The sequence below is a fragment of the Ischnura elegans genome, chromosome 10, assembly GCF_921293095.1.
Source record: "Ischnura elegans chromosome 10, ioIscEleg1.1, whole genome shotgun sequence".
Taxonomy (NCBI): domain Eukaryota; kingdom Metazoa; phylum Arthropoda; class Insecta; order Odonata; family Coenagrionidae; genus Ischnura; species Ischnura elegans.
In genome coordinates this window covers 100385490-100401856 of record NC_060255.1, presented here as the reverse complement: position 1 = coordinate 100401856, position 16367 = coordinate 100385490, and the positions used below count along the sequence as shown (strand labels likewise).

Sequence of the window (16367 nt, the reverse complement as noted above, 5' to 3'; positions counted from 1 at the left end):
GTCGCACGAACATGCTTCAATTGAAGGAATTCCCGCGGTGATGTAACGTCGTGATGCTGAATGTGAGAGACTTGTACTCTGGATCAATCTTGAGTCTAAATACGTACCACTTCACAAGATAACGTAAAGGGGATAGCGTGGGAAATGGACTTCGCCTAGCTCAGCTACCGTTGAACTAGGTCAGTCCACCACAACAGTTGAATAATCTGCCTAAGAAATCTAATCGATCGATCGAAGAAGTTCTATGGTTCAAAATAATTGTAGATGTTCTTACGTTAACGTAACGTTAAGCGAGGGTCTATTGTAGCAAGGTCTATAAGGAGGGACCTACGAGGCCAGCCCACGATGAGGAAAATTTTTGAGTTTGAGCTATTTACCGCCCCTGCTTACTAATATCGTATTGCTTCCTTTCTATCAAGTGGTTGTATCATATTTTATTTGCTTTCTTGATCTCAAATTTATTTTAAACATAAAATATCATGGAAGGTGCTCAGTGAAAGTAACTTAAAATTCTTTCCGTTGATTTTGCCTCCCCCAAAAAAATTATCTGTACACGCCACTGTCCTATCGTTTACTCTAAAGCTAAAAAAGAATGACTATTTTTTAGAGTTTGAGCAGGCCAAGTGTTTGTGATTTCAGAGAACACTAACACTCAAATGCAGTCAATAACTTGATTGTTTCGGAATATTGATTCGATTGCCACAGGTTCCGTATTTGTGTAAAAATAGATGTTATTAATAAATAAAAGGGCCGCTTGTTAAGATTGGATGATTGCGGTACGTCCAGGATACAATCGATCTGATTCCGCTGTTTCCTAACTTCAGTGTTATACTCGGACTAATTAGAAATAACCTGTGCGGAATGGGGCCTTCCATTCAGACCCGAAATCGCTATGTATAGAAAAATTCGATATGATGCATGGGAAAAATAAGTTATCACGAAATAAGAATTTCAATTCAGTCAAAATCTCGAGAGTTTAAAACAAGAAAACGCATAAGTTGCCGCCAGTTTTTCATGAGTTGGTGACATCATTGGTGTTCTGGTTTATTTATTTGTTCAGGGTTTACTGAAGAAAGTAAACGAAAAAAAGAGTTTAAAGCGCAACGAACCACACGATGCCCATGCAAATGGCCGAGCGGAAAAGCGGCAACCCGCTCGGCAGGAGCTCGTGACGTCATAAACTTATCTGCGAAAGGGTAAAGGGTGCCTATTTATCACCCTGAATATCTAGAGAAGTTGATGGCGGATTGAGAAACGGAAAAATACATGTCACTTCAGTTTTTAAACTTATCTCGATCGAAAATTAAGTAAAATTGGTTAACGCGCCCATTCCGGCATTTTTTGCCTTTTATGGAATTGGAAAGAGTATTAAACTGGTATGATGCCCAAAAAATCAAAATATTATAGATTATCAGTAAATTTCAAAATTTATAGTCTTACATAATCATTTATTGATCACCGAACAATGGAATTCGCATATACTTGTAAAATATATTATGAGGCACGATGAATCAGGATTTTGGGTACCTAATATGAATTTATTGCAACGGATCTCATTTTATGGAATAAGACTCCATAATGAGCCATAAAAGTAGTATTACATATATTTATAAACTACCCTGCAAGTCGTTTCAATGGGTGCATGGCGGTGGTTGTTAGAGCATCTGTCGATAATTATCGACATCGACGATTATAATCTTCTATCCTACCAACCGAGCGGGCCAAACCTTGAAATGCATGGAAATCATGGGAAAGAACGTGGAATACATTTTAGATACAGCGCTAGAATGTGATTGTCACATAGAAGTACTCTAATACATCAGTCAAGAAATGTACGTAATACAAAAGCGCTCATTCCTCAAGAATATATTGCGCTCATTCCTCAAGAATATATTGCACTCAGCTGTATAAAACAATCAAATAAGGGATTGGTCTTTCGAATATTTAGAGTTTAAGTCGTTCACTCAGTATATTTCACAAAAAACAAAAGCTATTTCGTTTTTCCATCTTTTTGTTTCCATTTCATTATAAAAATGTGTCACAACATATGCGCGAACTCAGCCGTGTTTACAGCTCACTCAAAAGTGTAATGTTGATTTTTTGGATTATTAGGCACTCTAAATTCCTCAATATTCATAGGTAAGTTGGTTCAGAGTTTCTTCTACACAAAACGCTCGATTTTAGTGCTGTTCATTTGACATTGTCATCATCACTGGAGCAGCGTTACGAAGTTGTTAAGCGAATTGGGCAGGGAGGCGCTGGAGACTTGGAGGCAGCGCGCTAAACTTATAGATTGCGTGAACAATTGAGAATGGATATCTTTAAGAGCGACACGGAGGACATAATATTAGAGCCACACTGTATTTCCAGGTCTGACAGAAGCGAGAAATTAAGAAAGATAATCAGCGGAACTGATAGATATGGGTATTCGTTTTTCCACCGATCCATAAAGGGCTTAAATAAATTCTATTCGTAACTTCCTTAGAGAACTTCCTTTTTATTTGTAGACAGCTGGTGTCCTAACAGCCCATGCCACACGCCTTTATAGGCGGCTTGCGGGGTAATATGTAGATGTAGTTCACTGGTGAACAATCCTAATGTATATTTGGTGCAGAACTCCAGTCAATTCTCCTGACAGATAATCTTTTCACACCTACCTCTTTCTTCTCTTTCGCATCCTTTTTCACCTGCTGCATGTATTTTATCCGAAGTCTTCCTTTTCCAGTCTCGCTATCCACATGTTCCCCAACTATTATCTTCATTAGGCCACCATTCTCCATCACGATATGGCCGATTCAATTATTCCTTCTCCCTTTCAATTTTTTTAAGGCTTACATTCTCCCCCATTCTTCTCTTTAGGATTTCCTCTTTACTTAATCGGCCCATCCATTTGATTTTCATCATTCTTCTGCAGCTCCATGTTCATAATGCCCCCACCCTTAATTTCTCTACAGCTGTCATCGCTAATGTTTCACTGCCATAGAGAAGCATACCCCAGACTTGAGCAGTGCTGAATTGTTTCCTTACTTTAATTTCCTTTTTTAAGTAGATTCTTCTTATTTTGGAATGCTCTCTTTCCGTGAGCTTTTCCAATGCTAATTTCTTTCCTGCTCGCTGGTTTTTCTGTATCCCGATTAACTGAACTATATGTAATTAAGGTTGCTTAAAATTATTTCGACTAGATGATGGATCCAATAATGTGTTTAGGAAACAGATAGCCTTATGGGATGAGTTCGACTACAATATTAGCCAGAGAGGCTCGCCGTTCAGAGAATATCAATGGCTTGTTGACGTTGCCATCCTTTGTCATGAACCCGACCTCGACACCAATTTCACTTGTTTTTATTCCCATTCATAAGCAGATAACCTATCTCTCGATTTACGATGGGCATGTAATTGGTCGTTAATAAACAATAAGATCCGGGAATGACAGCGCCTGCTATTGGCCGGGAGACTTATTAACAAAATGGATGCCTAATTATGAACCAGCCATTATTTTTCCGGACTTTAAGCCGTATTATTAAAATTAAAACCCGATATCACTCATTAAATTTTAATCTCAAATTCATTAATATTTCATTTTGAGAACACAAAAAAATGTTAATTTTAACATAATATTGCTGTATTTTACTCAATAGCTATTCATTCGAGTACGTATAAGTCCACTTGATCAAGTTCGAAGGCAATAGAGCTGAAAAACAGTTGCAAAAGGAATGTAATCAATCTAAAACATAGCCGAATATTTTGTGCCAAATGACGTCATAAACCTAGTCCGCAAGGCAGCGTCGGCATTTAAAATTTTACCAAACACTTAAAATAAAAAGGGCTGTATGAAAATGTTAAATGAAAATGAAATGGAAACGAAAGCATATCCAAGTGAGGATAAAAAATCTCTGATTTTATGCCGAAATATATTTAAATTTTTTGTTGTCAATAATGGTGTACAGCCAAAATAAGGCGGCGAAATATATATACAGCAGACACAAGGTAAAAACTTCAACGCAAGGTTTTCATCGCAAAAATTACAGATAAACTAATTTCGGAGGAAAATACTCACATTACTATGAAATATCTCTCATCATCATCATAAGTCACAGTGGCGCGGACTCCATGGGGCCTGAGGGGGCCCGAGCCCCCTCAAAAATTCATTATGCGTGTGAGAAAAAAATGGATCAGGCCTGTCAATTTTCCCCGGAGTGTCCAGATGTCGAGATTCGTGTTATTAGGGTTCTAATGTTGATCATATGACTCTTTTAAAATGCTTAAAAACTTAAAACTCACTACTTATTAAATTTCTCGGGGAAAGATCCCCGGTTTGGGCCCCCCCAATATTTTTTGTAAGTCAGCATCCCTGATAAGTCAACAATCGTGAGATTGGTTTGAGTCTCCATTAATTTCTCCGATTCCGCTAGCCTTTTCATAGCGATGTATTTCTCCTCTTTTACATCCTTAATGACCTGTCATACGTAACTCATTCGGGGCCGTCCTTTGCCCTTCTCCCCTTCCACATGCCCTTTGACTAATGACTTCATCATGCCTCGTACTTTGACCGATCAAGTTGTCACGTCTTCTCCTTAAATATTTCTTTAGTAAAATATCTTTCAGTATGAGTAAGAGGTACCTACTGCAGGGAAATAAATTACGCACTTCCCGATCGCTTTCAGACTAACTTTTCTGCCAATAGTGTTTTAAAAAACGGATCCATTACTTTCACTCTCCTGCTATTTCCTTATTTGGATTTCATATCAACGTGGATTTTATTTTTCCACCAAATAAAGGTTCAAATAGGAGGGAGCAAGAAACATGTTGTCAGAAGAATTTGCTCAAGCTATGGGGACATTCCACGAAAAGAATCTCCTCAGAGCCAAGATTTTGGGCATAGAACTATGGCTTGATTAATGCAAATATTGACACTATTTTATGCTCCGAAAATTTCAAAACGATCCCATGCGTTCGACGCGAGTATTCCGTCACCAAATGAGATCGAGCGAGCGAGCGACAGGTCGAGAGAGAGAGAGAGGTAATCGTCCTATTACGCCTAAATCACACGGTACTAGACCATCCACATTTCTATACGAGCGAGTATCCAAGGACTCAGGGGCGCAGCCAGGACGATGTGCTAAAGGGTGCACGATCCGGGGGTCAGGGTGGTCGAATCCCCCTCCGCGGAAAACGTGAACATTTTTATCTCTATAAAAAAAAAAAATTACGCTTAAAATTACAGAATTGATGGGTCGTTGGGAAGTTGTTTTGTTAAAACATGGAGGCTTAGAATAAATTTCTTTTATACGTTAATATTTTTCTACTACAATTAATTGCTTTGGGCACGTACCCCCTGCTCCCCCTGGCCATGCCACTGCAAGGATTAGTGAAATGTCAGGAATGGTGTGACATTCAGACTTCAGTATTGCTGACCAATGACAATGAATGACGATGTTCGAATTGGATGAGCGAAGGCTACAGGCACGTAGCCTAGGATTCGGGGGGGAGGGGGCAGGGATTCCGACTTACAAAAAATATTGGGGGGGCCCAAACCGGGGATCTTACCCCGGGAAATTATATAAGTTGTGAGTTTTAAGATCAACATTAGAACCCTGATAACTCGAATCTTGATATCTGGACACTTCGGGAAAAATCAACAAGCCTGACACAATTTTTCCTCCCACCCATAACGAATTTTTGAGGGGGCTCGGGCCCCCTCAAGCCCCATGGAGTCGGCGCCACTGGGGGGGGGGGGGTTGCTTTGGAAGCTTCAATTTTAACTCCCCCCAACCCTCCGAATATTTTCCACTGACTGCCCACGATTATCCATTCAATCGACAACCAGCCCTTGATAACTAGATCCTCTGGCTTTCTCTTTAAAGCTGTTGACTGATATCAAAGTGTCAGTTCCAAAATTCACTCAAAATTGAACCATATATTAAATACTCTCGCCTGAGCCGCAGAGTTTAAATTTTTTTCGAAAAATCAGGCGGATTTCGGAAACAAACGCCCAGACAAAAACCAAGCGATAATAACGACCACCGTATCGGTAGAAAAACAACGATGGCTATGAATTTCAGCATTATGCTAACGAAATTTGTGGTTCTTCGATGCGTGGAAATTCAAGGAAAAAAAGTGTCAGCATAGGAAAGAGGGAATCACGTTTCAGGTGGGTTTTGTGGGCGGGTGATCACGCTGCACCGCCTACAATTCGACCGCTCGCCTCTTGCAACAACGAGGAAAGAGGGTCGATATCTCTCTAAGTGGTGGGGGGGTGGGAGAAAAGGGCGGGGGTGCAAGGAGGGCGGGATTGAGCCGAACAAATATTCATTCCTCTGTTTCTGCGCCAGATGCTTGAATTCATCAACCGGAGATCCATCGCTCCGCCTTCTCAGCATCCCATCGCTAACGACCTTCCTCTGCAGCTTACCCCGTCGTTAATTCTTTCACCCTTCTCGCTTCCCACGCCACGAGTTTCGGAGGAAATTCTGCGACAGATTTCCCGTCACAATTAGAGTTGTCCAATTATATCTTTCGAAAGAATTCCATTAAAATACGGGGATGATGTTAAGTCGCACCGAAAGTATTCAGAATATTTAAGAAGAGTAAAGTTAAAGCGAAGGGCAGTTTCCTTGAGCAAAAAAATCTATTGATGGCGGCTTGTGCCCCACCATTAATGCGATAATTATGCGCCCGTGACCTCAGTTTAAAAAAATTTACCGGGAAATCAAAGGTCAAATTTAACCTCGTTTGAAAAGGTTCAGAATGGCGACCATTGCATTCAAGCTACCGTACATATGACGTCACGTGTACATATTTTCCATTGCAAGAGATAAGTGGGACTCATCAAATGAATTTATTATAGCATTACGGAAGCACTATGCTCGAAGAACCAAACTGGTATAATCACTCGCCTAAAATATCTTCGACTTTCCACGATGGGAACAGTATTATTTTTCACCATAAAACCACGCACTCGAGCATTACAGCATTCCTAGTCGCAATTCTCCTTTAGTTATCACACTCGGTAAGCTTTGCTGTATATGTGGGGTAAATATCTCGGGGTAACTCGGTGATCCTTTTTTTATAATCCTACATGAACATAAAGGTTCGTCGAAAAACTGGGTCCGCCATTTTGTACCGTATCGGCCACAAATACCACAACTGAGTCGTGAAAGTTGACAAGAATTAACAATAATACACCGCTTAACAATACTGTAATTTTTTCTTGCTGTTGAATTACTACAGAAGGTGTGGATTTAGTTTAAATATGCTGAATTTCGAAAAAAATTCATTGCGGGCAATTTTTGCGAAATTTGTTCAACTTTGAGGCCAAGTAATTCGTTTAAAAAAGTAACCTATTAAAAATTATTTTTTGAGGTTTTTCCCAGCTTTTTTCGATTTCAGCCCACTGTGCGGTGCTGCGATAGGAGCCCGTGGACGCCTCCAGGGTATAGGGACAGGAGTAGAAGGTAGGGGACAGGGAAATACCCTCGCCGCCATGAAAGACGACAGGACCCACTATGAGCGAAACCATTACTTGATTTACCAACGAAATTAGAAGATTTTACTACGAGGAGAAAAATCCAAATATCATTTCGTTGGATACTAGAAATCATGAATGAATTTCTTCACATTGCCCTCTTAATTTCTTTAACCGGTCGCCATCCAGGGAGAACAAGTTCACCAGCGCCACCCGCCGCATTGACCGGACATAAATCGACCCTAAAATCAATAACACCTGGAATTGGATGATCACTATTTGCCCACAACAAAAAAAAATGTCCGACATAACTTAAATCGAAACCTTAAGTCACGGTATAGATGCTTCATGCAGTTTTCCACAAATTTAAAATGTAGAAGAAAATGAGAATAGAGAAACGCATCGTTTAAATGCATTTAGTGCAAAAAAAACGCGAATTTTCCCATGGTAGCTCTGGTTACTTCTGTCCGTAATATTAAAAATGAGAAACAGTACTGTAGACGTTAAATGGACCCTCCCAGCATCGAGAAGGTAACGTTTTATCGAATGGGGCTTGGGAAAAATGGGAGTGAGGTGTATTTATCCGCTTCGATGAGTTTCTACACGAAAAATCGAATTCGAATATTACAAGCAAAACCCAATACTGTGGAATTAGGATCGCCGCACTGGACCAACTGACAATGAGTATAAAGGGACACATTGGGAAGGGCCTTGAAGCAAGTATTTTGAAATGGGAGCATAGGAAATGGGTACTACAATTAGAAAATTAGAAGGGCTCGTATATTAATACGGCGCATGATAAATAACAGTACAACACGATTTATATGCTACAAGGAGGAAAAAATTGAAATGCAATCAGATTTGACAAATCACACTAGGGGAGGGGGGGGGGGATTCCGTAAATGACTGGATACGAGATTTTCTGGCTTCACATGGGGATACGGTTCAGAAAGTGTCCTTTCATTACCTATTTACAGTTCAATGACATGGGAGCCAAATTAATTTTCTCACATCATACCGCCTTCATAAGCGTGTTCGCGACGTGTGAGGACACTAGCAGTGAACCTGATATTAAAATAAATACTATTATAGGATACTAAAATACTATTATATGGGTGTATTGTGACAGATTTGACTTCCTGCGTTCGGCCTAGCATCTATTAATAGATTATTTTTAGTCCTTTAGTTTCCGGGAGAAAAACGAATCCGAGTACCTATCCTACCGTTAGAGCAAGATGTGAGTTGTGCGGCTATTTTCAGTGTCATCCTGAAATGATATCCATTCCTGATAGCTCATACCAACGAACGCCTTGCACGTGGCATACGAGCCTCCAGTGGCTCCCGACCTAAAGCTACTTATCACATAATTTTTCAAGTTTAGTAAGAGTTTTTCGGAGTAGACACGGCGAAAAATATATCAGGAAGAATAGCGAGCTATAATGGGAAGTGTTTCGATGAAATACCACGCCAAGAACAAGTTAATTAATCTGTAGCGCAAATTTAAAAAGCGTAAGAAAGATGAAAAGTCCGAATTCTAGTCATCTATATTCAAACCTGTGGCGAGTGATCAAGGCTAACAGGATCATCAAGAAGATATTATTAATATCGGTTCTACAACAACCACTGGTATTTTTTATGCTAATAGGAGACAGAATTGAGGTTCCATGAAATGGAGGAAGTGACTAGATTAATATACCGTTAATTAATTCAGTCTAAATTAAAAACTAAGTTAAAAAGCGACTGCTCATTGAAATTTTTCAAAAAGTACATTTTCACGCTTTTGCATTAATAATGATTACCACTCTCAGGACATATAATTTATACATGATATGATTGACCTCGGAATATCTGAATTATTGATTATAATTAATCAAAGTATCTCTTGATAATTAAGTTTTATTATTATTTTTAATTATCCTATTGTTGCTCAATATAGTGTGTATTGATTAAAACTTTACGTTGAAATATTAAATGATTGATTTTTGTCCCAGTATCTTAAATAAATACCCACCGCTGAGGATGACAAATGTTCGCGAATAATTAATCGGCTTTATTTTTGACCAATTATGAGATAAAAAAAGAATTTCAAGCTAGAGCATTCTTTTAGCTTTTTATTGAACGCAAACTCTAGTCCACGTGGTTTTGCATCCGGAAGTAATAGCGGCGCAGAGATTTTGGCAGGCCGAGTGAAACAAGTTGTACATGGGGTAGTACCAAATTATACGTAGTTTATCTGATATTTTTTCATAAGCAATCAGTTCAGTATTGAATTTATGGAAGTCGCAAATATTCACAATGAAAATAGCTTTGTTAAAATCCAAAGATTTTTTTTCTTCAGTTTGACCTGAGTTTCAATACAAATGTCCCTTCGATTTGGTGACGCCAAACGATGTTTAGAAGTGGTCATTGCAGGAAAGAATCGTTCACAAAAGCAAGAACGGCAGCGGAGCATGCGCGAGGCCGCTGAAGAGCAGCTGAGAGGGGTTAAATGCGCTCGCCAGGAGCACATGACGTCATTAACTTATCTGTAAATGGCTTATGGCGTGGTTAAGACCGTCGATCTCTCACCCCGAATAGCTCTAGAAGAAAACCGATCGAAAAACAGTCGAAAGTGAATTAAAATTGTCGAACTAGCCCATTACGAAATTTTTTCGTTGAACGTGACATTCCGTCGACAATAATCTAATAATGTTGAATTATTGTCATCACGGATTTCAAATCCCCCACATCCCAAAGGCCAATTACATATGCGCAAAAAAGACTGCTGACGTAAAAATGTCGTCATCGAGCTTAACATTCGATGGACGTGGCTCAAGTGTGGCTTCTCCAACGGAGTTAAAAATAAATGCCACCTCATGTATTCGCAAAGATTCCCAACTATTATTTATATTTCAATGACAGATTTTTGGCGCGCTCATTATTGTTTGAATTGACAAAGTCGTTGGCGGCACATATATAGGCATAGAGTAAGTACATATAGAGGGTTCACCGCACGTACAAAAATCGTATATATTTTTGATGTAGTTCTGAGAGAATTTATCAAATGGCGAGGAAGAATTTTTAAAACTTTTCTCGTTCCACAAGGATGAAAATATATTCTGAAGCAGAAAGGATCGCTACGTTTAGTGTTTACAATAGTTTGTCGATTTTGTTTATTACAATAGTTATAAAAATATTTCCTTGAATTTCGGGTGGTAACTTGGCATTTCCGAGCTTATATTCCTAATGATGTTCACGGGAGACAGTTCTTAGTATTAAGTTGAAGCTTGCAGGGAACGTATATTGAACATTTTTTTCCATACTGGTCAACTTGAATCTGTTCTCAACTCTGTTTCAACGTTGCTATTTTTTATATATCTTTTGGAGTAAAAATCTGGAATTATAAATACACTTACTCTATGTCATAGGTATGTGCTAAATGTGAGTGTATATATACGCCGCGGTTGCTTCCTCCCTTCCGCCCAACCGTCTCTCACAATCCCTCCCTTTCCTCGACGATGAGATCCATATGGATACCAGAGAGGGGGCACCCACGAAATCTGTCCTCGTCCAGCACAATCCTTATATTCTAGGGTACGCAATGCAGCGGGAAAACGCAGGTTTTAATATCGCACTCATTTAGTTGCGATAAAAATGGTTATATTTTTTCGTAAATTAGTCGGTGATGACGCAAAATCATTTGAATTTAGAGAGACTCAAACTAATATACAATTACGAATTTTTTTCCTGGGGCAAAGCATCGAAATATTTGTAAAAGTCAATCAATGAACAGGAGACTATAATTTATAAAAGGTTGAAGCCGTTAGTTTGGACTAAATATCCACACAGGCACGATACCAATTAGATTAGCGCTTAAGAATAATTCAGAGTCTTTCGGATGACCTTTCTCTACACTATTCCTGAAGTTTCTAGAGATCTAGTAGGCTCTGGCATAATTTGACAAATGCCCAATCGTGATAGGTGCTGGCCAACTTTTAAATTCTATCTCTTTCATTTCAGTGATTTCTGTGTACGGCATGATGGTGGCCGGCATGCTGCTCGTCATGACTGGGCTGGGAGTCTATTGTGCCTTCTTCACTACCAGAGCAGCTATCATCGGAAAGCCTAACAGCACATATGATTACATCGTGGGTATGTTGCCTTAGTTTTCAATGAACATAGAACACGCAGCACGTAACGACATGAAAATATACAGTCAACAAAGTCATTTGGGCCATTCATTCCAACAAAAATTTTGACTCGTTCGGTCCTAGATTTTGATGAAAATTTCTGTGCAGGTGAATATTCACCTCAAACTATACATTCAGAGACCGCTTTGCAAAAAATATACCACGCGATTTCAGAGCTTTTCATTTTTTTTTACATTTTCACCTAATTCTAACATTGTCTCCGTCAAAATGTCCCAGAGCCGTGTCTTAGTGGAAATTTTAAAGCATTTGGTCAACACGTTAAGAATAAATGATATTAAATGCCATTTCATTTCATAATTTTCTGAATTTCCGAATTTTATGAAATAGTGTGTGTAAAAATAATATTATCGACGAAACAATGAGATAAATAGTCTATAGCGGCAGCGTATAAAAGAGAGGACTCATTGTTGAAATGCCAACCACAGCTGAGTTTGGAGTGGGGGTGCTTCATCAGTGGCGCCGACTTCATGGGGCCTGAGGGGGCCCGAGCCCCCTCAAAGATTCGTTTGGGGGGGCGGAGCCCCCTCAATAATTCAATAAAATAATTAAGTTATATTATGCTTTGTGAAATCACAAAAATATATTGGTGATATTTATTTCCCATGCTTGACGATAGTTACCTTTTAAAATAAATTCAACAATGACAAACAAAAATAATGATAAGGTTAAGCAGGTTAACTGAATCAAGTGTTGTGAATCATGGTAGTGTTTCGGTGCTGCGACACACTTTCAATTTAACCTCTTCCTGGGGCAAGACCTCCGATATGAGCCCCCCCAATATTTTTTATAAGTCGGCGCCCCTGTGCTTCATTTAGGGCACCCATGACCGGATCTCCCAAAAATTTTGGACAAGTTTGAACCCCGAAATTCCTCGGTACGAGAGAAATACCAAAAGTTCTGACGAATACCTCAATGCTCCCGACCCGCCTTTCATTACAATAGCATTGAAATGTTTCGGAATTTAGAGCTGTTGAGTTTAATATTCACGAGGGTCTGAAAAATTTGCACAATTCGTCGATGAGAATTCAAGAGGAAATTGGGGATGCAAATAATTGATTCGGGTGGCATCCGGGCGGCTTTGAAATTTTAATTTTCGGGGAACATCTTTTCTCGCTTCCGATCAGAGAACACGGCTCACCTCGCTCGAGAAGCTTTCATAAAATGAGAATGGATGCAGCGTGCGATGGTGTCTCCACCGGAGGCCAGGTGAAGGCGGACAAAAATTGAACCAATATACTCAATTCTAAACAGTTGAATACGGGTCGCCATTAAAGGCATCAGTTTAAACCAGGCCCTCTAAGTACGGCTGAGATCCACGTGCAAGGGGACTGCATAGAGCAGGCCCAATTCCATCCCACAGAAGGCTGATTTCTGTTGCCACTTCGGTCGCATTTTAATCGGTTTCCAAAAATGTCTGCGGCGCGGTGATGAGTGCAATAATTCTTCCTCGACAAATAACTATGACCTTTCAATCTGTTTGATAGTTCCCTCCACGCAGGATCACCTAGTACGGTTTAAAGATACCCTTAATTTGTGCTTCTCGCCTACGTGACTCGATTCATTAACTGCTCTGTTCGAAGCATACGGAAAATGCTAATACATCTACACGAACACAATGTTTGAACAAGAAACGTTACCGATACGACATCTGTGGATATACCCACGATAGATCAAACAGGATAATCACCTCCGCTCTGAATGAAGTAACGACGCGACGCACAGGGGATCAGAATCTGGAGAAATTTGCCGAAAGTCAATAAAAGAAGTTCTCGTAAATCAACCAGTAACTGCCGAATTTGTAGGACATTCTATTTTGTATAGAGTACCATAAAGAGCGTAAAACATACTTGGATAATTTACAAATTCGGTAAAATTTGAGCATGTATGGGTGATTTCCATATTACAAGGGCATGCCATATTATATGTACCTATGGGTGATTTTTGCGACCGAAATTTTTCCGTGAAAAAATCTAGAAAGTTTTTATTCAATATATCGATTTAAAGCATTGCGATCCAAACATGTTTGCTTATTTCAAAAATAGATAACACGTTTTTCCCTATGTCTGGAATTGTACAGGTATCAAAACCTGTAGTATCAATACAAGGTATAAAAACTATCGTTCTGTGCGTTGATATTTCGTTTAATTTAACATTTAAGGGCAATAATAGTTCTGAATTCCCTCGAGTTACACAAAATTAATCATCCCTTATGTTAGAGCAGGGGTCGGCAACCTTTTGCGTCGGAAGAGCCAAAAATTACAATTTACAAAATTTCAAAGTTTTAAAGAGCCACAAAATTTTTTCTTGCCAACAATAAATAGCACTCGCTAAATATTTTTTTAATAAAAAAACGAATCTATTTATTCATAAGAAAAATATCTATTTATTCTTATATAAGTAGTGTTTTTTACAACAAATTAGGTAATATATCAGGTGTGTGTAAAAGTCTTTGCCGGATTTTTCGCAAAATAAAACACGTTATTTCAAGTATTTACTTAAAATTTATTTAATCAAAGTATTGACCATTCAATTCTATACATCTTACCGTCTCTGAAGTAATTTATGGATGACATTCTAAAAGAATTGTAACTCCTGTGAGTCAAACCATTAATTAACCCATTTTTTAACTTCTTTGAAATTGGCAAAGTGTTGCTCTGCAAGCACATGTCCTATCGATGTGAAAATAAAAACAAACAATAACATACATTTCAAAAATTTAAACTTTATTAAACAATTTAACTTGTACTTAAAAATAAAAACAAACAAATTCAATGGGAGCGTTGGCTTTGCATAGTTTTAGAAAGTTCGGATAAATTTGGCTCATAACTTGTTGTTTCATACACGACTCCAAATTTTCATTTGTTAGTTGGCTTCTTACTTTTAATTATATTCATGCAAGAGAACGCTTGCTCGCACGAATATGTCGATCCGAAGATTGTCAGTACTCCAATGGCAACTTCTTCACCTCACTGTAGCAATCTGGAAGACTATTCCATGCGTCGAATATAAGTCGCGGCAATTCTTTTAAAGCTGTCCATTTTTGTTGCGTTTCGTACATATATTTCTGGACCTCCAACTCTTCCAACTTGCTTTTCAACTCTGTAAATTTTCCACTCCACAAAGCTTTACTTTTTAAATCGATCAATTACATTTCTAAAGATCCAGTATCAACTCCAAATGGCTCAATGTGGATTTCGTCACTATTTGTGTTGAGAGGATTTACGATGAATGCTAGAGTGGTTTTGTTGGTTTTAAATTGCTGAAATCTGTCAGCACATTCATCTTTAATTTTTTTAATAACTGTGCTGAAGTAAATCGTGTCAACAGTTGCATTGGTTTTATCGCGATATTGCTTTAGAAATTGAAAATGAAGCAATTTACCGCTCTGAATATCTTTTGCAAAAATAGTTAATTTTTCTTCGAAACAAACCAATTCTTCTACCAAAACATAGACTGGGTTTCCCTTTCCTTGCAGTTTTAGATTCAGCTCGTTTAATTTTGCCGTGAAATCTACCATGAAATAAAATTTTTACAACCATTTGCCGTTCTCTAATTCAGGGTGATTAATGCCTTTTTCATTGAGGAATGTATTTATTTCATTTAAGCACAAAGCAAAACGTTTCAACACCTCACCTTTGGAAAGCCATCGCACTTTATTGTGAAGAAGGAGGTCGGAATACTGAGTCTCCATTTCATTTAAGAATTCTTTAAACTGACGATGGTAGAGTGGTTTTGACAGGATGCTGTTAACAATCTTGATTACCAAATTCATGACCTCAACTATTTCGGCCGGAAATGTTTGGACACAAAGCGCTTCTTGGTGTATTATGCAGTGAAACGTAAGAATTTCGTGATTTATTTTGCTCTGAAGAATCGTTGTTGTCCCTTTATTTTTTCCTGTCATACTTTTGGCTCCATCAGTTGCTATTGAAAAGATTTTATTTAAATCAATCTTATTATCTTCGAGGCATTTTTGCACGGCATTTGCGATATCTTCCCCTCTAGTTTGTCCCGAGAGCGGTAGCAATTCTAGAAGTTCTTCTTTTGGTCCTTGGGAAGACATATACCTGACAAAAAGGGCAGCTTGTGCCATGTCTTTAATGTCGCAAGACTCATCTATAGCAAGTGATAAGGCAGACGCCAGTTGAATGTCTTCCACCTGCAAATATGACACATTTGAAGACATTTTAGCTATTCTATCTTGGACTGTTTTAGCAGATAGTGGCAAATCTTTGATTTTTTTTAAAGATTTCTGGCTTGTTTCTGAAATCACGAAACAGTTCGACAATTGCTGGCTTACGTCGTGAACCATGGTTCGCGCCGGACTGGCCCCCACTTCTTTCGCACATCCACAGCACAGCGGCGACGGCTTCATTCGAGAGCTTGCTTCTACCATTCTGACGACAGTGACAACGCGTGTCACGGGGGAGAGGTGGATTGAAAAAAGAGTACAATGGGCTGAGAGAGAGAAATGGTGCCCAATCCTCGTTAGTCGATTGAAAATCGTTTTTAAATTTTTTTAAATAAGTAATATTTGCGTATGGAACTAAAGAGCCGCAGTTTCATATCCAAAGAGCCGCATGTGGCTCGCGAGCCGCAGGTTGCCGACCCCTGTGTTAGAGGAAAGTTTTTAGTACAATATTCCCAAGGAAATTATTGCTATAACGCGCTATTCAAATTGACGAATGCTGGGGAACACACGAAAACGGCGA

At 38.9% G+C, this 16367-nt stretch overlaps 1 protein-coding gene across 1 annotated transcript in view; it reads left to right on the top strand.

Moving 5' to 3' along the window:
* Nucleotides 1-16367, top strand: part of LOC124167372 (neither inactivation nor afterpotential protein G) — a 73468-nt gene that overhangs the window by 27660 nt on the left and 29441 nt on the right. The window contains exon 2 of the mRNA XM_046545389.1: nt 11465-11596. Coding sequence (XP_046401345.1) covers nt 11465-11596 — 132 coding nt within the window. The remainder of the gene's footprint in view (nt 1-11464; nt 11597-16367) is intronic.